The 23,743-nt window shown below is 42.7% G+C and overlaps 1 protein-coding gene across 1 annotated transcript in view; it reads left to right on the forward strand.

The window, feature by feature from the left end:
• CLIP4 (CAP-Gly domain containing linker protein family member 4) overlaps positions 1 to 23,743 on the forward strand; it is a 68,412-nt gene that overhangs the window by 1,364 nt on the left and 43,305 nt on the right. Inside the window, exons 2-7 of the mRNA XM_049784235.1 lie at positions 5,534 to 5,681; positions 10,892 to 11,031; positions 12,519 to 12,612; positions 14,353 to 14,514; positions 15,613 to 15,731; positions 19,684 to 19,920. Of these exons, the coding sequence (XP_049640192.1) occupies positions 5,549 to 5,681; positions 10,892 to 11,031; positions 12,519 to 12,612; positions 14,353 to 14,514; positions 15,613 to 15,731; positions 19,684 to 19,920 (885 nt within the window). The 5' untranslated portion in view covers positions 5,534 to 5,548. The remainder of the gene's footprint in view (positions 1 to 5,533; positions 5,682 to 10,891; positions 11,032 to 12,518; positions 12,613 to 14,352; positions 14,515 to 15,612; positions 15,732 to 19,683; positions 19,921 to 23,743) is intronic.

Consider the following 23,743-nt stretch of genomic DNA (forward strand, 5'->3'; position numbering starts at 1 on the left):
TTGAAGCCTTTGTAAAAGTTCAGTAATTAATACTGTGAAAAATATCTTTCCTCTTAGAAACAGTCACCATATACTTTCTCATATTTTCACTTGTGAACTTTTTGCCCCATTTAATAATGAAGCGTCTAAATGGCAAAAGTTCGCGCAGGGCAGGGCTTCTAATAACTAAAGGAGGGAGAGCAGAGAATGGGAAATGTTTTTATCCTTTTAAGATGCAGAGTGCCTAACTGCTAGCACCAAAAAGCGTTTAAAAGTCTTTGTAATTTCACGGTAACTAAATTAATTTTTTTTCTTTTAAAAGTCTTTTTGATTGGAACCACCTGTGCTGCGAGCGTGGCTCTTGTAATGTAATAAATACTGTTTATTTCTATTTCATAGAAAAGTTGGCAGATGGTATTTTATTTGGAGCATTTATTTCAGAGCTTGGGTTTACCCAAACCCAGACACAGTTTACAACAGCAAAGCACTTTAAAAAGCGCTATTCATGGGGGCTGGAGCAGTGGCACAAGCGGTAGGGCGTCTGCTTGTATGTACTAGCCTAGGATGGACCATGGTTCGATCCCCTGGCATCCCATATGGTTCCCCAAGCCAGGAGCGATTTCTGAGCGCATAGCCAGGAGTAACCCCTGAGCATCACCGGGTGTGGCCCAAAAACCAAAATAAAATAAAATAAAAAAAAAAGTGCTGTTCATGGGGGGTCCTCTCCTGGCTTGTAACAACTTCAGTTTTGAAATATATTCTGTTTTATAGATGCGACCTTTTTCCCTGCGTAAGTCTTAGAAACATTTGGATGAAATTGGGGCTGAATGTCCCTGTGGATTACGCACAAAATTAACCATGCTGCTCTGAACTTGCGTCGTGTTGGCCTTTTTATAGTGTCAGGCATCTGTAGATTGCTTTTTCTCTGCTGGAGTTTGACAGTGTTTTGACAGCCACATCAGTGCTAGGCAGAAGAAATCCGTGCAAGCAGGGAGAGATTCTTTGGATGCTGTTGGGGGGGGGGGGCTCAAGGAATGGAGGAACTGAGTTTTTTTTAACTTCATTTTATATACAACACCAGTTACTTGGTTGTGGACAGAAGTGAGTTATTTATTAATTAATTTATTTATTTGGTTTTTGGGCCACACCCGGTGACACTCAAGGGTTACTCTTGGCTCTGTGCTCAGTGAGTTATTTATCCTGGGGAGGCGTTCAGCCTGTCTAGAATCTAGACTCTACTGCTCTAGGTCCCAAGTATCTTTTTTTTTGGGGGGGGGGGGCGGGGGTGGTTGGGTCACACCAGCAGAGTCCAGGAGCCACTCCAGGCTCTACGCTCAGAAATCTCTACGCTCAGAAATCGCTCCTGGCAGGCTTGGGGGACCATATGGGATGCCGGGATTCGAATCACCGTCCTCCTGTATGCAAGGTAAACGTCCTACCTCTATGCTATCTCTCCAGCCCTGGTCCCAGGTATCTTGTCAATTGCAGACTTCTTGGACGAATCCCATTGGCTGCCGTTGACAGTGGAAATTTACATGCGATGGAAATTTACATACAGTGGAGATTTACATGGGTGGAAAATTACATTCCCATCTCTGCCTTTAACTTTGGCTCTGCTCAGTGTAGGATTTAGTAAGAAACCCTAATAGCAGATAATGTCCAGACTCAACAGCTTTCTCCAGTGCAGGCATTTTTTTTCTCTTCTTGCCAGGCTCTAGAACTTGACTGAGTGCTATGTATTTATTGCACAAACCTGTCCAGTGAATTTAAAAAAAAAGATTTTAAGAAGTGTTTTGCCTTTCTGGTTAGTTTGACCTCTTTGGGAATCTCATGAAAGCCAAGACACTGGACAAAACATCAGAGGTTGAATGGAAAGGGCCCATGGTTCCTACTTGGGTGCAAACAGCTTGGGTGCATGTTAGATGCATTTTTTAAATCATTACTTCGAATAAAGCCAAGGGTCTCTTGGCCTCAGGGACTTTCCTAGTGGGACATTCATATCCCTGCCCTGCTCTGAAAAGGTTACAAGTTTCTCTCTTCTCTGTGCTTTGAGTTAGAGCCAGTGGAGCAGGAATTCCCAAAAAGTGAGAGATCCAGTCATGTGAAAAGTTGCTTTGGTTTAGAGTTGATTTGGAGGTGATGAAATAGGATTTGATAGGAATCAAGTCTTGGTTCTGGAATTTGGTCCTAGTTATTGCATTTATGTATTTATTTATGTATTTGCAGTTAGCCAGGGCGTGTGTGCGTGCGTGCGTGCGTGTGTGTGTGTGTGTGTGTGTGTGTGTGTGTGTGTTTTAATCGTAGGTTTTCTTGAAGCAATCAGGGATATTGTAGGACTAGAGCCAATCAGTTCCAAGAGGCAATCTCCAAGATGGATCAAATTTCAACACGTCATACATTTTGAGATCTTAAAATTGTTTATAGAGAAGGAGTTGAGACTCTGTGTAAAGCTTGTAGAGTTTCGTTGGGGGAAGGAGAAGGATGGCATATGGTAGAAGGTTAGGTTTTTATTTTGAATAACAGGAAGGAAATGGGTTTAAGGAAACTGCAGTTAATTTATAAGAAAGTTCACTTTTAGTCAGTTACTATAGGACCTTCTCTGGGCCTGAAGAAGTTAACAAGTCAATTACTAATGTTGCTGGCTATATTATGTTGACTTGTCTTTCCACTTTGAATTCAGGATTTGGATGGGTTGTTAAACAGGCTTAAGGCACTGGTGACAAGTGGCACTTGTATAAAATTATGGCTTTTATCTTTGGAGATCTCAGTAGTCTACAAAGAAATGAAAGATGCTTAGCTTATAAAAGCTTATAAGAGATGTTTTTGCATTGGGAAAATTTTCAAATGTAACCAACACAGAAAGAGAAACCATCTTATATAAACATTTTGCCGTAGAATTAATTAAAAGTGACCGTGACTCTGAGTCCTAAAGTATCATTAGACTGAGAATAATTTTCCTAAGATCTAGTGTCACCCAAATCCAGGATGTTCTCTTTGTATACATCAGTGCTGATGGAATTTTGTGGTCCTGTCTTTGATTAGGTATTTTACAGACCCCTGAGTATAGCTTCAAGGAAACCTTCACAGCATTACTATCACTATTTTCCTACTCATACCCCATGTAATGGCCGCCTGCTGTTCCTTTAAAGTTCTCTGCCTTTTAAGAGTTCTGCCCACTTCCTGCCGACTCATCTCTCAGGAGCCGTCTCAGGGCTGTTTTCCTTCACTGCTCCTGTTCTGATTCTGGGACGCTTCCAAAGCAAGTGTTCTTGTCCAGTCCTGGAGCAGGTTCCATCTATTTCATCACCTACAGCTCCTGTCATTGCTATTTTGGTTCCTCTGGTAGATTATAAAACCACCCAAGAAGCAGGGATTATCAGTTACTCATTTTTGTCTTTTCTTGATTTGGTTTGGGGGCCACACCCAACAGTGCTCAGGAGTTACTCCTGGCTCTGTACTTAGGAATTACTCCTGGTTTAGCTAGGGTGGGATGCTGAGGATTGAACCCAGGTTAGTTGAGTGCAAGGCAAATGCCCTACCTGCTGTGCTATCCCTCTGGCCCTTATTTTTGTGTTTTCTGAAACATCTAGAAGATGTTTGTACCTAGTGGTTATTTGATGATCATGTGTTGGGCTTTATTTCTTCTCTGTGGTTTTATTCATACTTTGCTTGGACTTTTTCCTCCAGTGTGGCTGCCACACCAGTAGGGGCCAGTGAAGAGAAACTCGGGTGACTTCAATGCTGAGGGGATTTAAGATCTTGTTGGTGAAGTGAATGAATGAGGGAAGTGGAAAGCCGGTCTAGAGTACAGGTGGGGAGGAGGGAGATTTGGGACATTGGTAGTGGGAATGTTGCACGGGTGAAGGGGGGGGGTGTTCTTTACATGACTGAAACCCAACTACAATCATATTTGTAATAAAGGTGCTTAAATAAAGATATTAATAAAAAAATCTTGTTGGAGTACGTGACTTTTTCAGGAAGATCGCGATGCTGTGTGATAGATGTCAGTATCTCGTTATTTTATTTTCTCCTAATGAAAATAATTTTAAGTACCGAGTGGCACATCATTTTAGCTTTGATTGCCTTTGATAGGATAACACTGCATTTGGTTCTTTAATATAACCAAGTTCACGTAAGTGTGCTTTTAAGAGGAAAGAGAAAGATTATTACTTTTCTCTTGTTCTTTCAAGTGTCAGAAAGCTCGGATGGATTTGGAAAGGAACCAGGTCAGAATGTGGAGGAGGGTGGTGGAGGTCGATTAAGATGATACAGCATTTGTGAAGCAAGTGTAATACGGCACATAGAACAATATCTAGCAGAATATCATTGACTCTTTGTACTGAGTCTATTCTTTCAACAGAATGAATCAAAATCATTTAGCTTTGATCTGATAATAAGATTACTTCTGCTTAGGAAAAGACATAGAGATCCATCATATTTCACTCTTAACATTTAATACAATACAAATTGGAAGATGTAGAATTGCTTGAATCAGTTTTTATTTGTGTTTGTTTTGGGGCCACACCTGATATTGCTCAGGGATTACTCCTGGCTCTGTGCCCAGGGGTCATTCCTGGCAGTGGTTGGGGGACTGTATGAAATACCAATGATTGGACCCAGGTCTATCCCAGGTTGGCTGTGTGCAAGGCAAATGCTCTACCACTGAGCTATCGGTCCATGTCCTAAGTGATGTGGTTCTACGGGCTTAACTCTTATCTCAGGCCGGGTTAGAACAAACCCATGGAGTTAGAACATTCTTAAGAAGTGCAACTTTGCATTTAAGATTTTTTGAATCATTTTATGTTCTTTCAGCATAGTTTTCTGGGGTATCAGAAAAGACCTAGCAGCTTTGACACCAGATTGTTTTTTCGTGATGAGCACATGGCTTGAGATGTCAGTCATGCTTTGCCTGTGCCCGGTTATATAGGAAGTTAAAGACAAAGTGACCTTGCTTGTGCTGGAGCGGAGTGAGTCATCCCATATAGAAAAGCACAGCATTCACAAGTGCTTTCCCATTATTAGGAAAAGCATCAATTTATTGTTGCTTTTAAGCCTTTATATAGAAAAAGATGACATGTCCTACTGACAAAAACAAAACAAAACAAAACAAAACAAACAAAACAAAATAGGCACTGAGAAACTATGTACCTTCTTTTAACAAATTTTCTAAAAGAATGGATTTTTGTTCTCCCTTTCCTCTGTAAAAGACATTGAAGGTTGAAGTTCAAGTTGTCAATAGGATGGGCCGGAGTGACAACATAGTGGTAGGGAGTTTGCCTTACATGCAGCAGACCCAGGACAGACTTGGATTCGATTCCCAGCATCCCATATGATCCCCCGAGCCTGCCAGGAGGTATTTCTGAGCACAAAGCCAGGAGTAACCACTAAGCACTACCAGAGATGGCCCACAAAAACAAAAAAATAAAGAAAAAAATTGTCAATAGGAAAAAATATATATTATATATTATAAAGGAATATAGACTTCGTGTGATAGAAGGGAATTGTTCAAAGTTGCTGAAAGCCATAAACGATATTCCCTCTTTCCTCATTAAAGGTGGCCTTCTAGAAGATGACCATAGAGGACCTTCCAGATTTTCCATTAGAAGGACAGTCTTTAATCGGAAGATACCCGTTTTTATTCCCAGGATCGGACACACCAGTTATCTTTTCTATTTCTGCAGCACCAATGCCTTCGGATTGTGGTAGGTTAAAATAGTCAGATATGGTTTTTTATTTTTATTTGGTGGGGTTTGAGGCCACACCTGGCAGTGTTCAGGGCCTTCTCCTAGCTCTGTGTTCAGGGTCCACTCCTGATACTATATGGAGTTCTGAGGATTGAACCTGAAGTGGCTGTGTGCAAGACCAGTGCCCTCCTCACAGTACTATTTCCCCTGCCACTCCAGGTATATTTTCTGTGCTCAGTGATTTGACCCTCTTGTCTTTGGGGCCTTTTTGTACTTAGTTTTTCCTAAATCCTCTTGCTACAGTTTTCATAAAGTTGCTAGTTTTTCCTTTATTTTTTTTCAAAATACAATTGCTTATTGCCTTTTTTTTGCCTCTTAAGCTAAACACTTTATTTCTGCTGTCAGCATTTGTATTATGTAAAAATGCTCATTTTAAGCACCATGATGGATTTAGAGGGTATTTAGAGGGTATTATTTTTAGAATTGAATGGTGCTGAGATATCTAGCTTTCTTCTGCTATTGATGTCTTTATCTTGGTTAAATAGACTGACTTGCTAAAATGCCGTGTACTAAAAAGAAAAATGATTTAAAAAAGGCCTGTGAACTAGCCAGGGTGCCAAGCCCTGCTGTCCTTGGAATACCAGAATCCCAGTTGAACAAACCAAATCTCATTACTGAAAAGATGCAAACTTGGGTGACAGTATAACAAGGCGTGTTTCAGTAGAAGAGGAAACCACATTCAGATTCTGTGCTACCTCCCATTATAACGATCAGTGTGTATACAAATAAAATATAGTAAAACGGAAAATAAAAAAAAAGACTCCCATATTTTAGCACAGATGGTGAGTGAACCCTCTCCTGGAATGTAGAATGAAATTGGCTCTGATTTGAATTGCTTCGTTGAAATTTCCTCCTAAGCATGTAAATTTAGGCATTGTCTAGTTTTTTAAATCTATTTAGATTTCTTTCCCCAGAGTTGTATTTTTAGGAACCGGTTGATCAAAGAAAACCACGAGCTACATTTGAGGGATGTGTTATTATTTCTAATTTAGCTTAAGTTTTACAGGTAAAATGCTGGCCTGTCATTTCACATTGTCTTGGGTGGCTAGAGTTAATGGCATTTTAAATATCAGTAACTGTAAAATTATTGCACTGAGAATTGGCCTTTTCAGTCATACTCATCTGAACAATCGCTTATCTCCAAGTATGCCATTTATGTGGGTTTAGATTCTGGAACAGCTTACCTTGCAATCATCGAAAGTATTACAATAAAATCTATGTCTAGATCCAAGGAACTATTGGCAGCTTTTACAGAAATGGACTGAGTTTATCTTCAAATGGAGTGAAATCAGTTATGCAGGGAAAACCTTGACCAAATGCACTTTGTATCTTGCTGGTGACATTTGCTGGATTTCTTCCTCAGTGATAGTTGTCAAGTTTTCTCTCTGAGACCAGCCAGAGCTCTTTAGGATGGGGTGGTGGTCAGTGGGTTAGTGTCTTATGAGAGTAATCCTGGGGAGGGGGTGTCTTTCTTTCTCTTTGTTGGTCTGTTTTTCCCGAAGTGAGGAAATGGAGACATAATTGTCCCTCCTTCAGAACTGCAGAATTGAGAGAGGTATAAAAACCAAGGATACACATCAGAGCAAAGTGGTCGCCTGTCAGTTGACAATCAGAATGATTAGCAGAATGAGATCTGACCCCACCTGTGAGACAGCAGAAAATTTCTGTATGCCCCCCCCAAATAGAACGAGTGATGATAAAAGCCACAGTCCAGCATGGAAGGTACCTTGATGGTTTTTGAACACTGATTTGTGTTTCTTTGTAAAATCCAACTGAAACCGGATTTTTTGGTCTTATGGATTCATCAAAAATTGGTCTAATTTTTTTTTTGCCTTGTGGGTTATACCCAGCAGTCACTGGAGTCACTCCTGGATCTGTGCTCAGGAATCATTCTTGGCGGTACTTGAGGAACCATATGGGATTCTAGGGATCAAATCCAGTTAGGCTACATGCCTTTGCTCTGGCCCTAAATTGCTCTAAACTTTTAGCTACTGTTGTAGGCATTATATATGTAGCCCTTTACTATAAAGTAATAAATGACTAGAAATTTCTCAATATACTTAAATAAAAATCTTTTTTTTTGTTTTGTTTTTGGGTCACACCCAGCAGTGCTCAGGGGCCACTCCTGGCTCTATGCTCAGAAATCGTTCCTGGCAGTCTTGGGGGACCATATGGGATGCTGGGATTAGAACCACCATTCTGCATGCAAGGCAAATGCCCTACCTCCATGCTATCTCTCCGGCCCAAAATCTTGATCACAGGTCTATAGGTGATATAATTGATACTGGAATAAACCCAATATCATTCTAGCATTGATTATGAAGGTAGACAATAGGAAAATGGGAATATCTCCATAAAGGAATGGATTGAACATGTTATATTCATAGAATGAACTCTGCATTCCTTTACAATGAATAAATGAATTAGATTTCAGTCATGAGCTCATAAGGACAGGTCTCAAATACATATGGATTGATGAATAAAATTGTAATTTCATTGACATGTAACTATAAACACACAAAATAGTACTATTTATTGTTTCTGGACATACATACATAATAGAAGCATAAAGTGGTACCCTCTACAAAATACATATTTTAAGATGGTTGCCTTGGGGGGCAAGGAAAACAGAGCAAGAAAGGAGACTGAGAGGAATTTCAGCTTTCTAAGATTTTACTTCTTTTCAAAGTAAAGGGGGTGGGAGGAAGAGGGAGAGAGAGAGAGAGAGAGGAGAGAGAGAGAAGAGAAGAGAAGAGAAGAGAGAGAGAGGAGAGAGAGAGAAGAGAAGAGAAGAGAGAGAGGAGAGAGAGAAGAGAAGAGAAGAGAAGAGAGAGAAGAGAGAGGGGGAGAGAGAGAGAGAAAGAGAGAGAGAGAGAGAGAGAGAGGAGAGCAGATTAGGCACTTGCCTGGTACATAGTCAACATGGATTCCATCCCTGACAACATGTATGGCCCCTGAGCCTTTCCAAGAGTGATCCCTGAGCAAAGAACTAGGAGTAATCCCTGAGCACCACCACCAGACAAGGCCTCAAAACCAAGATCAAGAGCTAAAGGCAATGCTCAGATTTGTTCATTGTATTGGCAGATATTCTTGCTATTTTGCTGTCACTCTCCCTTTTATTTTACCACAATTTCCTATTAAAAAAAATTGAAGGACAATGGGGAGCAGAGCCATGTGCAAATTCAGCAAGGCAATGTGCCAACGGATTAATGAGGCACCTTTAAAGAACACTGAAGGCTGGGGAACATTTAGAGACACTTCATGTTCCTGAGTGAAAAGAAAGAAAGTATTCAAAGCATTCCGTGCTTAATTCCCCCCCAAGAATACTTAGCATAATTGCAATTTGAATCCAAAGCCCACCAGGATTCCTTTGTGGGGTGAGACACACAGAATGATTCTCCTGTTCACCTGCACCCGAATTTCTTTTGCAGTGGCACAGAGAGGGACTGTCTAGGGAGCTTGTTAAACTTCATGTAGAGTCTGACCCAGCAAGTCTGATGAGGGAGGATTGGGGCAGGGAAGGATAAATTAAGGGAGGATTGGAGAGAGAGAGAGAGAGAGAGAGAGAGAGAGAGAGAGAGAGAGAGAGAGAGAGAGAGAGAGAGAGAGAGAGAGAGAGAGAGAGGGGAGAGGGGAGAGGGGAGAGGGGAGAGGGGAGAGGGGAGAGGGGAGAGGGGAGAGGGGAGAGGGGAGAGGGGAGAGGGGAGAGAGGAGAGAGGAGAGAGGAGAGAGAAGAGAGAAGAGAGAAGAGAGAAGAGAGGAGAGGAGAGGAGAGGAGAGAGAGAGAGGAGAGGAGAGAGAGAGGGAGAGAGACAGAGAGAGATAAAGACACAGAGACAGGGACAGAGATAGACAGAGACAGAGACAGTGAGAGACTGAGAGCCAGATAGATTTTGTAACAAGCTCCCAATAATGCACATCCTGTTACTAAGAACCGCACTTTGAGAGCAGCAAAGATCTAGAAAGCAAAAAAGCTTCTATACCAAGAATAATGACCAATATGGCAGGGACCTGGGTGGTGCTGAGCCAGTAATGATCTTTCTATAGTGTGTAACCATCATTGCTTTTACTGCCAATGGCAGCACTGACCGTAGCAGCAGCTCTTTCCCATAAAGTAGTAATATGCTACTCATATTAAGCGATTACTAGGTTCTGGGACTCTGATCTGCAGAGCCTTTATTGACTCCTCAGAACTGCCAGGCGAAGCAGGTTCTATTGCTCTTCTCACTTTACCAAAGAAGAAACAAAGGGATAAGGGATGGAGCAAACAAGTCATTTGCCCAAGTTCTAGCGTTTGGTAAGCAGTGGAGTTAGGAGTAAAGCTGGATGAGCCTCTACGCAGAAGCACTGCTGTTTCCCCGCACAGTGAGCTAAAGGAAACAGCAGGCAACATTTAAGCTTCCAGAGAGCAATAAAGAAAAATCAATCCATCAACAGGAGGAGCCACTCAAAGGAAATAGACAAAATGTGTTTTTTGTGTGTATTGGAGTCAGTGAGGGCTGGTTCCTTCAGAGACAGTAAGGGTCACACCTGCCCCACTAGGCCCCAGGCCACAGTCCTGCAGACTTCCCAAGCAGCAGAGAGACAAAGCAGAGAGGTCAGTGCAGGAGTGATTGCACAGTAGGGAGGGTGTTTGCCTTGAATGCAGCTGACCCAGGTTCCATCCCTGGCATCCCATAGGCCAGGAGTAATATCTGAGTGCAGAATCAGCAGTGACCCCTGAATGCTGCTGGGTGTGGCCCAAAATCAAACAAAATTTGGAGGGCCAGAGCTCTGGCAGAGTGGGCGTTTGCCTTACACACTGCTGACCCAGGTTGGATGCTTGGTATCCCAGGGTTCCCTGAGCCTGCCAGGAGGAACGCCAGAGTGTCTCCAGGTGTGCCCCCAAAACAACAACAAACAACTAAAACCCAAAACAAAAAAGTCTGAAACCAGGACAATTGGAGTTCAGAAGAGGTCTCAGAGGGGAGAGGTGAGGCGCAAGGCAAGAGAATGGTAGAGGTTTGGGGTGCCCCTTCCCCCTGGAAAATGCTTGAGATAAAGGAAAGAAGTTCCCCGCTGGGGCTCAGAGATCAGAGACCAACTCCTTGTCGGCTTGTCTGTTATTGTCAATACATTTATTTTATGGGTCTTCATCACCTCCCTTTGTGCCTTTTTATTCCCAACAGAGTTTTCTTTCTTTGATCCCAATGACACATCCTGCCAGGAAATTCTCTTTGACCCCCAGACTTCAGTATCAGAGTTGTTTGCCATTTTAAGGCAGTGGGTTCCTCAGGTCCAGCAAAACATCGATGTTATTGGAAACGAGGTAAGCAATTCTCATTCATGGTGGACCTCGCGTTGCCTGGTGGCATAGACTTTGTCCCCAAGTCACTGGAGACATGGTGATAAGGCAGAAACTCTTGCAAGACCTTTGAACAAACCTTTGACATTTCTTCCAGATAGTTCTGGAAGTTCTGATCTAGTTCTATGCATTCCTCCCTTCCCTTGTACTTTTGGGTCTGACATTCTAGACTCTTGGGAAGAGGCAGGACTTTTCCAGTTTTTATTTCTTTATGTGGGTATTAAACCCAGAACTTCCTTCCAACAGGGAGGCCTGGGGTCAACCATTGACCAAGCCACACACTGTAGGAATTCATTTGACCAGCTTTAAGAACTGCATTTCAGGAGAAGGTTCAGCTGCCATCACGTTTTAACCTAGACTCTGGGAGGTGATCTGCTAAAAGTCTTTGCTTAAGTCTGAATTTGAAAAGCTTGCAGTTATTTTGCAGGAGTGATAATACAGTAATTGGGTTTCTTGAGGTCTACACTTAGATTTTTTTTTTTTAGATACAGGGAGTTTTCATCTTCTTGGAGTATCTGCTTGTACTGAAATACCCTCAAAAGAAGTTTAGTGTTATTATTACTATTTTGGGGGGCAGATTTAAAATCTCCCTCCTTTCTCTTCCTTCCTTCCTTCCTTCCTTCCTTCCTTCCTTCCTTCCTTCCTTCCTTCCTTCCTTCCTTCCTTCCTTCCTTCCTTCCTTCCTTCCTTCCTTCCTTCCTTCCTTCCTTCCTTCCTTCCTTCCTTCCTTCCTTCCTTCCTTCCTTCCTTCCTTCCTTCCCTCCCTCCCTTTCTTTCTTCCTTCCCTCCCTTTCTTCCTTCCTCTTTTTTCACCTCTCTCTCCACCTGGTTGTACTTAAGGTTTACTTCTGGCTCTATGGTCAGGGCCCACTCTTTGTGGAGCCCAGGGAGACCCTCTTGTGATGTTGGGGAATGGAACCTGGCTTAGCTTCATGCAAGGCAAATGCCCTGCCCACTGTATTGTCTCCTAAAAATCGCTCCTAAAAAAGACGTGAAACACTTTGTGAAGCAGTGGACAAATTTCAGTGGTAGATCATGTGTGTCTCATGTATGGACCCCAGTTAAACTATCACATTCCCATAACCTTTGCTCCAACACTCCCCCCAACTGCAAGGAATAGAAAAGCCAGATCTGGAATCCCAACCCTGGGTTAGAATCTACTGACCCCTTGTTGGAATCCTCTCTTCTTCCCTGGGCCCTGCAAACTCTTTGGGTTTTATGCTTTGCATTGTGGGACAGACCCAGAAGTGCTTGGGGCTTAACTCCTGACACTGTGCTCCAGGATCACTCCAAGTATGACTTGGCTGGTGGTAATGGTGGTGGTAGTAAGGGAACAATGGAGATTGTATGTGGTGCCTGGGGACAGGATGGAAGAACCAAGCTGAGATTGGCCGTCTACAAGGCACAGTAGCCCTTCACCTGGCCCTGTCTCTCCGGGTCCTATTCTACAGATCCTGAAGAGAGGCTGCAATGTGAATGATCGAGATGGACTGACAGACATGACACTCCTTCATTACACGTGCAAGTCTGGGGCTCACGGAATTGGTAAGAATGGACAGTCGACCATCTACCCATGGCTGGAATCCTCTCCTGGGTGAATGTGGTCTCTGTTTTGTCTGGCCAGAGGCAATGTGCCCCAAACCAGCCAGGAGGCAGGGTCCTCCCCAAATCATGGTCCCTTGCCTTGTTTTCCCAGTGGGTTTTCTCACATTGTGGCACGTCCCAACTTTTCTGGAACAGCTTCTTGCTGGCACCTACGCTTGTGGGAGCAACCGTTAACTGCCCAAAAACTTCCCAGGAGTTTATAGTACTATTGGTTGTTTCAGGGTCAGTTCTGCTGGCACCTCCCACTCCTAGCCTGACTAGCTTCAGTCTTGAGGCTCCAGGTCTATTCCTGTGTATAGTGTATGTGTGTATTTTCTTTAGCCTGTTTTCTTCGGAGTGTTTCCATTTTATAGACTCACTTTTCTCATTTCTTTCTCTGCTGGGACTTCTTCATGAGCTCATCATCAGCTTGTGTGATTGGTCATAGAAGATCTTTAGTAATTTTTTTTGTATTTGTAATTTTTTGGTAATTTATTGTAAATTGATGCTTTTGTAACATTAAAAAAAGAATTTAGGGCTAGAGTAATAGGATAGCAGGTGGGGTATTTGCCTTGCTTATGGCTGACCTGACTCTAGTCTCCAGAACCCCCATATAATTCCCCAAGCCAGCCAGGTGGTCCCTGAATACAGAGCTAGGAGCCAGCCCTGACCACAAGCAAGCGAGACCTCCTCAAAAAAAAAAAAGCAAAAATAAAAATTTATGATAGAAAAATGATGCAATTGTATAAAATTTAGAGCTAATTCTTTTCCCCAAGGGTATGTTACCTGTTAATTATTATATTTAAAGAAGTGGGAATGAAAGGAATTGGAAAAGACTCACTTTGGCTTGGCTGAGCTGTGGGCAATGGATACTAGCCCGACAGGTGGCTTTGAAAAATGGCCTTGTAGTATTTTAATACTATTTTAATACAGGACTGGCTGTCATTCAGAATTTGTTTAACCAGCTGCTTCTTCCTTCTGATTTTCAAAGTTTTAGATGGTTCCTTGTTATTAGAGCAACACAGAATAATGTTAACTGTTTGCACCAAAGTTTAACCCTGCCAGGCACCAATGAGGTTAGGTATTGTGCTAGAAGCCAGGAAATATTTTACTTGCAACTCTAATGCTAAGGCTTTTGTGCCTTCTCACCTCATTAGTGCTCCTTTATCACCTCCAGAGTGCCCAGGACTCTCTCCCAGTCTCAGGCCACTTCTAGTTTGTCCCTTTCTCCCCCTTTCAACAGTTCTCCACTCCCCAACTTGGTTGCCTTGGTGTTGTCAATGTCCAAGAAACACCAAACTTAATTTTATGTTTCTTTTTAAATTTGATTGATTGATTGATCGTTGGGCCACACTCAGTGGTGCTCAGAAATTACTCCTGGCTCTGCACTCAGAAATCAACCCTGGCAGACTGGGGGAACTATACAGGGGCTGGTAATTGAACCGGGTCCCTCCCAGATTGGCCACATGCAAGGCAAATGCCCTACCGCTGTGCTATCTCTCCAGTCCCTTTATGCGTCTTTCTTTGGATATAGGGGGATATGCCCGGTTGTGTCAGACTTTGATTTATAAGAAAGTGGCTGGGAATGAATAAACATTAGAGTTCAATGTTTCTTCATTGGCCCAAGTTGGACTGTGGCTTAGCTCAGGCCCCTTGTCCACGCAGTGTTATAAATTGTGTGACCTCGAAACCCTTCTCTAGGTGACGTGGACACCGCTGTGAAGTTCGCCACCCAACTGATTGATCTGGGTGCAGATGTGAGTTTGCGGAGCCGCTGGACCAACATGAATGCTCTGCACTATGCCGCTTATTTTGACGTCCCTGAGCTGGTCAGCGTCATCCTCAAGGCCGCAAAGCCCAAAGGCATGTATCCAGCTCACTGTCTGATGTTATGAGATAAACCTTTATATTAGTGTTATAAAGATTTTAAATAAGTTTGTTCCTTACGACTCCCTCCCAGCCCCTCTCCCTGCCTATTACCCCTTTTCTGGAAATAGTTTGAAATGTCCTTATTGAAGATGAATTGTTGTTCTTTTGCTTAGTACAAGGAGAAACAAATAAAAAGGTGCCCTCTAGCTTTCTATATATGTGAAATTTTCAGGTAATATGGTTTTTTAAAATATAAATGAATCTATGTTCTCTATTTTTTCTTTTGTTTGAATAGCTGGAAATTGAGCAATAAAATCATAAAGAAATATTGAAATCATAAAGAATATTTATTTTAGATACCAGTTAGTTCTGAAATTCTATGATTTTACTAAAGAAAATAAAATTTTTTTTGCATCTTTTCTTGGTACTAGATATCCTAAAACTAAACATCAGAGCATCTTAATTACTGTTTGGACATTAAACTTTTTTTTATTTTTAATTTTTGGGCCACACCCTGCAGTGCTCAGGGATTAGTCCTGGCTCTGTGCTCATAAATTGCTCCTAGCAGGCTTCGGAGACCCTGGGATGCCTAAGATTGAACCTGAGTCTGTCTTGAATTGGCTGCATGCAAGGCAAATGCCTTACCGCTGTGCTATTGCTCTGGCCACTAGATTTTTTTTAATGAACTGTTGACTCTACTGTGATGCTTCATGACTTAAACCAAACTGCTTTATTGTATTTATCAGCAAATATGCAAGAGGTTTGACTTAGACTGCATCTAGATAAGTATCCTTGTATCAGTAGGAATTATTTCAAAACAGAATTTATACTTGTTGGAAGACCCATCAAAATACCAGATACTTTTTCATAACACAGTTCTATTGTTCTAAGAAAATAATGGGATGAAAGAGTTCTCTGAAGATTTTGTTTACTGTAAAATGGTGATGATTTGTTAAGTTTGAGTCCTCTGAATAGTTAATAAATCCCATTACCCATACTCCTTCCACCCAAAGAAACTCATTCTGTCTCCTTTTACATAATAATGGTAAAACTCTCTATCTTAGCGGACATCCTTTTCATGTCTTTTTGCAGATGTAGATGCCACTTGTAGTGACTTTGACTTTGGAACTGCATTGCACATTGCCGCCTCCAACCTGTGTGCAGCAACTGTGAAATGCTTATTGGAACATGGAGCCAACCCTGCCTTCAGAGTAAGCGAGGAACTGGCTAGGGAAAGGGTCTGAGAGAATTTATTGACTTGGGCCAGAACCATAGTATGGGTAGGGAAGGTAGGGCACCTACCTTGCATGTAGACAATCCGGGCTTGATCCCCCAGAATATGGTCCCCCAAGCCCTGCCAGGAGGGATTCCTGAGCTCAGAGCAGGAGTAAGCCCTGAGTTCCACTGGGTGTGAACCCCACACCCCAATAAAAAGAATTATAATGTTAACATTATCTCTAAGGAAAGAGTTGAGTCTGGATATTTGGGGGGGGGTTTTGGGTCATACCTGGCAGCACTCAGGGGTTTCTCCTGGCTCTATGCTCAGAAATCGCCCCTGGCAGGCACAGGGGACCATATGGGATGCTGGGATTCGAACCACCGCCCTTCTGCACGAAAGGCAAACACCTTACCTCCATTCTATCTCTTCGGCACCAAAAGTATGGAAGGCTTTTTTTTTTTTTTTTTTTTTTTTGGGTCACACCAGGTAGTGCTCAGGGGTAACTCCTGGCTCCATGCTCAGAAATCGCTCCTGGCAGGATCGGGAAACCATATGGGATGGGATGCAGGAATTCGAACCAATGACCTTCTGCATGAAAGGCAAACGCCTTACCTCCATGCTATCTCTCCGGCCCTGAGTCTGGATATTATCATCAAATTGATACCGGAGAAAAATCATGTATTTTTTTTTATGATTGTTAAATGTTTTATCTTGATAAACGTGAGCTCAGGCAAATGGAAGGCTTTCATGAGAATGCTAGCCCTCCTGTACTTTGAAGTCTTATATTATGTCTTTCACTCAATAAGCCAAGTAGAAATTAGTCTTTTTTTTTTTTTTTTTTTGGTTTTTGGGCCAAACCCGGCAGTGCTCAGGGGTTATTCCTGGCTATCTGCTCAGAAATAGCTCCTGGCTATCTGCTCAGAAATAGCTCCTGGCAGGCACGGGGATTCGAACCAACCAACTTTGGTCCTGGATCGGCTGCTTGCAAGGCAAATGCCGCTGTGCTATCTCTCCGGGCCCGTATTTAGTCTTTTTGTGTATTATAAACAGCTAAAGTTTAAATAAAAAGATAGATAATCAAGTTACATGTCCACACCAACTTCAATGTTAAATTTCTTTGGGAAACTTTTTTTTTTAAGTCATAGAAAGTTTCAGAACTAAATTTTTCCAAATGAAAGAAAAAAATGTAATGGTAAAATACCAATTTACAAAGTTAACATGGGATTGTTTCATAATCTTTGAGTTATTTATTTTGGTTTTGGGGACATACCCAGCAATGCTCAGGGGTCAATCCTGGCTCTCAGCTCAGAAATTACTCCTGGGGAGCTTAGGAGGACCATATGGGATGCTAGGGATCGAACCAGGGTCAGCCACATGCAAAACAAACACCTCCCCACTGGGCAGTCTTGCAGTGTATTTTCATAAGATTGTTCTTTGCCTGTCGTCCAACCTGGATCTTCCATGTGGGGGCAATTAAGGAGAAAATAAAGAGCTTGTGGGTGAGGCGAGAGAGGCTTTTTGGCAGAGCTGACGGCTGGCTCGGTTGTTGTTTTGGAGTTGGCATCAGAACTGTTAAAGGACTCTCATTGCCCAACTTTTGTCCCCCAACCTTTGTATTCGTCTGGATTATTTGCAGTGGAGAATTATCACTTAGGTTTCCCCCTAAAGGGGGAACAGAAGAATGGGGTTTAATCTCTCATTTTGGGAGATATTTCTGGATTCACAAACCACCGACAAGGGGTTCAACATCCCCCAACACAGTCTCTCCAAACCCTTCTATTTAATTTTCTTCATTATAGCCTCTCAGGGCTCTTCTCATTTGCCTAATACCAGTGACTTCCTCTGGCAGTGTCTTCACTAGGTTGCTGCTTCTCTGGAAGCCGGTGGGGAGCATGTTTGAGAAAACCATTGACTCCCTATCTCTACCTCCTTTCCTTCTCTCTTTCAACTTTCCTGTTTCTCTTTTCCTCCTTTTTTTTTTTTTTTTTCTATACCCAACAGTGTTTGGGTGCTACTCATGGCTTGGTTTACATCTCTTTCAAGAACAAAGTGAGTCTATGGAACTGGCTGGTGCAGACATGGTGACTGCATTTTCATATTTTTTTAAATTTTATTTTTATATAGAGCCACTCCAAAATTACAAAGCCATTCATGATTGGGTTTCAGGTATACTGTGTTTCAACACTGATCCCTTCACCATTGTCCACTTCCCTCCACCAATGTCCCCCCCAGTTTGCTTCAACAGGTCACTTTATTGTATATAAATATTTGCACTGTGGTTTTCAGCACAGTTGCTGATGGATTTACACCTAACACTTAACCACCTCCCAGTACAACTTCCTCCTCCTGGTTGAACACCTTCCTCCATCATAGGCATTTCCCACCCTCTGCTCTCCATCTACATCCTCTCCTCCAGCCCCCCTCAAGGAACTTCTTGACTTGAGAGTCAGCATTGACCATTCATGTCACCATGTTTTAACTATGCCATCATGTAATTATTGGTGGGCGGAACCTACTGTTGGAACTTCTTATAGAAGACTCACCGGTCTCTTCTCTCCATGTGGTGAATACAGATGGTGTTCTTGACTACAGCCCAGGTCATTACAGCCCAAAATTCTAGTTTCAGTTCCTAGAATCAGTGTCCTATTGGGGAGTTGAGGATGGGCAGAGGTCATGGAGCAGCCCATGGATCAGTGGAGAGTTGACTCTACGGGCTTGGGACTGTGTATGGTTTCAGCCACTGTAGAGTTATATTTTGTAGGGTTATTATTTCTCCTAGACTGACTGATGATAGATTCTCAAAGAGCTCCCAGAAACAGGAAAGAGATTATTGTTCTCCTATCCCCTAGTGAGGGTAAGCAATCCTGGTAACATTTATCCACAGCAAATAATCCACACAGACAGGAGGGGGAAAAGGCGAGAAGGTTGGACGCAGAATCCTTTGTCAGCCTGCTAGCAGCTCCAAAAGCCCAGAGCCTGCCAGCCAGCTACCCCAAAGACCCTGACCTCATAGTTCAACATCTTTTTATTGGGGTCTCAACAGAGCCCTCCACCTGGAAGGTTGTAGGCAGGAAAGCAGACAGGGAAATTGATATTGAAGAGAAATATTATAAAGACCTCCATATACCTAACAAGCCACTAAACTGGCCTCCTCTTGGCCTGAGCAGTTGGCCATGCCTTAGCATCGCTCTTCCTTGAGCAATGGAATGCTTTTTCCTCCCTGCTAACTCACCTGATATTCCTCATACCTGGGTGCCTCCACATGGAAGCATTTTGGCAGCAAGATTTACAAGGCAGCTCTGTGTCCAACCAGTGCTGTGCTAAGTTCTCGGTTCTCTCTCTCTATTATTTTTTGTTTCTGTTTTTGGTTTTGGGCCACAGCCAGCAGTGCTCAGGGGTCATTCCTGGCTCTATGCTCAGAAATCACTCCTGGCAGGCTCGCAGGAGCATATGGGATGCTGGGAATCGAACCTGGGTCTGTCCCAGGTCGTCTGGTACAAGGCAAACCCCCTACCACCATGCTACCACTCTGGTCCTTATTCTCTCTCTCTCTCTCTCTCTCTCCCTCTCTCTCTCTACACACACACACACACACACACACACACACACACACACACACTTTTTTTCCCTGACCCCCTTCACCCTGAGCACAGACTCTTATTTTCCTCCTGAACATTTCTAGTCTGCCTTTCCCACCCACCATATGCTCTTTGATGTCAGACTTTGCTTGTCTTTAGCATTTTGCTAGAATGTTGTCTGGGGTTGCTCTAGAGACTCAGAATAAAGAAACAGAATATATTCATAATTTATAAATTTGTATGACATAAATTTATCAATAAAGGATGGCGAGTTCAGCTTAAAAACCCACTTAACGCCCCTCTCTAAGTTCATCCATAGCTGTTCCTTACATGACTAGGATGTGAGATTTTCTTCTTGATTCCTAGAATGACAAAGGGCAGATCCCTGTGGATGTGGTCCCAGATCCCGTGGAGATGCCCCTCGAGATGGCCGATGCGGCTGCTACCGCCAAAGAAATCCGGCAGATGCTCTTCGACGCGGCGCCCCTGACCTGGGACCTCTCAAGACTGGCACTGCCCAGTTGTGACCGCGTCACCAGCAAGGCCACACTTACGTCACTTGGCCTGAAGCTGGGGGATCGTGTGGTCATCGCTGGACAGAAGGTACAACTCTCTCGAGTGCCGTGTCCCAGAGGGGGGTGTGTTATGTCATTGTGGCCTGTGTCCCTCTGTCACTTTGTCCTGAGAGCATCAGGTGATGTGTAGGTGAGGCTCTTAGGGGAAAAGGGAAGCTGAGCTGTACCACCCCTCAAAGTAGCTTTGCCATGATGAAGGCTTCTTTCTTGGAATGGGGACAGAGTGGTATGGATCTGCAAGGTGGATTTTGGGACCCTCTAGGTCTAGGAGCTGGGAGGTTTCCACTGGCTGCTTACCTCCTGCCATCCTCAGGGGGCTTTTCTCCAACCCCCACTGCCTCCCACAAATGGGTCAAGCAGGTTTTTGCCCTTTTGTGGTGTTTAACTTTGAGATCCTCCCTCTACTCACACCCCCAACCTTTTGAAGTTATTATTTCTTGTTTTTTTTGGGGGGGGGCACACCCATTTGATGCTCAGGGGTTACTCCTGGCTAACCGCTCAGAAATCACCCCTGGCTTGGGGGGACCATATGGGACGCCAGTAGATCGAACCGCGGTCCTTCGTTGGCTAGCACTTGCAAGGCAGACACCTTACCTCTAGCGCTACCTCTCCTGCCCCTGAAGGTATTATTTTAACCTGATAATAAAAAGTGGAGTCCCCACTGTTCTGAAAGTTTCCCCAATGTCTTTCCCTCATAGCCTGAGTTTTCTCATGGCATCAACGGATAGTGTCACCATTCATGTTCTTGCCTAACAGATTCCAGGGATCAAAAGCAGGCTGGCCTTGCACAAGGCAAATGTCCTACCCACTGTATTTTCTTTGTAGCCTCAGGAAATTGGTTTTAAAAGGCCTAAGCAAGGGGGTTGGAGAGATAGCACAATGGTAAGTCTTTCCCTTGCATGAATCTTACCCAGGAAGGATGGTGGTTTGATTCCGGCATCCTATATGGTCCCCTGAACCTGCTAGGAGTGATTTTTGAGTGCAGAGCCAGGAATAACCTCTGAGTGGCACCAGGTGTGACCCACAAACAAGCAAACCAACAAACCAAAAAAGGCCCAAACAAAACTTCTAAGAACATTTGCCACTGCTGAATATGGCTTCAAAATAAAAAGTTTATTTCTTTGTCCTCTCTGTAGAGTCAAATATGAAGAACTTATGAACACACAATTTTTGTGTTATTATTTGCTTAGGATCAGTATTCATTCATCATCTTTAGTATTTCTGCCTTGTATGTCTGAGATTGAACTTTTGGAAAAGCTATGTTGTTAGGCTACACCTTATTTTTAAAAAAATTTTTTTTTATTTTATTTGAACACCTTGATTACATACATGATTGTGTTTGGGTTTCAATCATGTAAAGAACACCACCCATCACCAGTGCAACATTCCCATCACCAATGTCCCAAATCTCCCTCCTCCCCACCCGACCCCCGCCTGGACTCTAAACAGGCTCTCCATTTCCTTCATACATTCTCATTATTAGGACAGTTCAAAATGTAGTTATTTCTCTAACTAAACTCATCACTCTTTGTGGTGAGCTTCCTGAGGTGAGCTGGAACTTCCAGCTCTTTTCTCTTTTGTGTCTGAAAATTATTATTGCAAGGATGTCTTTCATTTTTCTTAAAACCCATAGATGAGTGAGACCATTCTGCGTTTTTCTCTCTCTCTCTCTCTGACTTATTTCACTCAGCATAATAGATTCCATGTACATCCATGTATAGGAAAATTTCATGACTTCATCTCTCCTGACAGCTGCATAATATTCCATTGTGTATATGTACCACAGCTTTTTTAGCCATTCGTCTGTTGAAGGGCATCTTGGTTGTTTCCATAGTCTTGCTATGGTAAATAGTGCTGCAATGAATATAGGTGTAAGGAAGGGGTTTTTGTATTGTATTTTTGTGTTCCTAGGGTATATTCCTAGGAGTGGTATAGCTGGATCATATGAGAGCTCAATTTCCAGTTTTTGGAGGAATCTCCATATCGCTTTCCATAAAGGTTGAACTAGACGGCATTCCCACCAGCAGTGGATAAGAGTTCCTTTCTCTCCACATCCCCGCCAACACTGTTTATTCTCATTCTTTGTGATGTGTGCCATTCTCTGTGGTGTGAGGTGGTATCTCATCGTTGTTTTGATTTGCATCTCCCTGATGGTTAGTGATGTGGAGCATTTTTTCATGTGTCTTTTGGCCATTTGTATTTCTTCTTTGTCAAAGTGTCTGTTCATTTCTTCTCCCCATTTTTTGATGGGATTAGATGTTTTTTTCTTGTAAAGTTCTGTCAGTGCCTTGTATATTTTGGAGATTAGCCCCTTATCTGATGGGTATTGGGTGAATAGTTTCTCCCACTCAGTGGGTGGCTCTTGTATCCTGGGCACTATTTCCTTTGATGGTTACACCTTATTTTTACCTAAAACAAAGATCAAACCTTGTTCCTTGATATATTTGTTTATACCTTGGATTTACCCCAAAACAGAGATGCCCTTACTTGTAAACCTGGATGGGATTGGCTCAGGATAGCCTGAGTTATCTGTCCTTACTGCCCCACACTTGGGTGGTTTTTGGACTCAATAAAAATGGCAGTTCTGGCAGGCAGCTGGCATTCTGTATGAGGTAGAAGACTGCCAGACTACATGTGTTTCACTCTTAGCCTGGTTTGGATTAGTTCATGCTTGACCCTGATTCAGACTAGTTCACCTGGGGTTGGAGATACAGTATGTGGCAGTTATTTTGGTTCTTTAATTTTCCTTTATATTTTGGATAATTTAAGTAAAAGAGGAAACAGAAAAATAAATAAAAATGGAAACAGATAATGGCATGCCTTTGCTTGAGTTTCAGTCAAACCTCATCTTATGTCTACTCTTATTTTGTTTGTTTTCTCTTAGTATGTTGCTGGTCTCCCCACTGTCAAAAGTCTAAGATAAGTTTAAAATTTTGCTCAAGTCTGTTTTATTAAATTTTCCTTTTAAATGGCTAATGATTTTAGGATAGCTAAGAACATTTATCCTATATTTCCTTCTGTAAATTTATAGTTTTGGATTTTTTTTGAAGGCCACACCCAGTGACACTAAGGGGCTACTCCTGGGTTGTGCTCACAAATAGCTTCTGGCTTGAGGGACCATATGGGATGCTGGGGATAGAACCTCATGGGTCAGCCACATGCAAGGCAAACATCCTACCGCTGTGCTATTGCTCCGGCCCCTATAGTTTTGGATTTTTAGATTTAATTTTGAATTAATTTTTTTTGTTTTGTTTTGGGGCTACACCTAGCTTTACCAAGGGATTATTTCTGGCTCAGTGCCCAGGTATTATTTTTGATAGTGCTCAGGCAGCTGTATATGGTGCTGGGATTGGAACTTGGGTTGGCTGCATGCAAGGCAAGCTATTCACACGATGTATTTGTTGTCTTGGCAGGAATTACACCTGGCAGGCTCAGGGATATTGGGGATCAAACCTGAGTCAGCCCCATGCAAGACAGACTCCCTTTCTATTCACTGTGTTATGCCTCTGGCCCCTTGTATTAATTTTTCTAGCATATTCTTCCTTCTGGAGACGCTACGACCATTTTTTTGTTGTTGTTCGGATTTTCCCTTAGAATTTCTTTTGCTCTTTTACTCTCCTGTTTATCTTTTCTTCTGTAATAAATACTCTGTCAAGATGCTGAAGCTTTAAAATTAAGTCTTCCAATTGCCAGACTTTCAAATTCTGACTTCGGTTGTCTCTCCACATTTATTTTAGAATCACCTTATTTAGAGATATTTACAAAATCCTGCTGGGATTTTCCATGGAGCATTAAACAGGTCAGATTCAGGAAAATTGACATTTTAAAAATACGACAGTTTTAATCACAAC

This window comes from Suncus etruscus, chromosome 12 (assembly GCF_024139225.1).
Source record: "Suncus etruscus isolate mSunEtr1 chromosome 12, mSunEtr1.pri.cur, whole genome shotgun sequence".
Taxonomy (NCBI): domain Eukaryota; kingdom Metazoa; phylum Chordata; class Mammalia; order Eulipotyphla; family Soricidae; genus Suncus; species Suncus etruscus.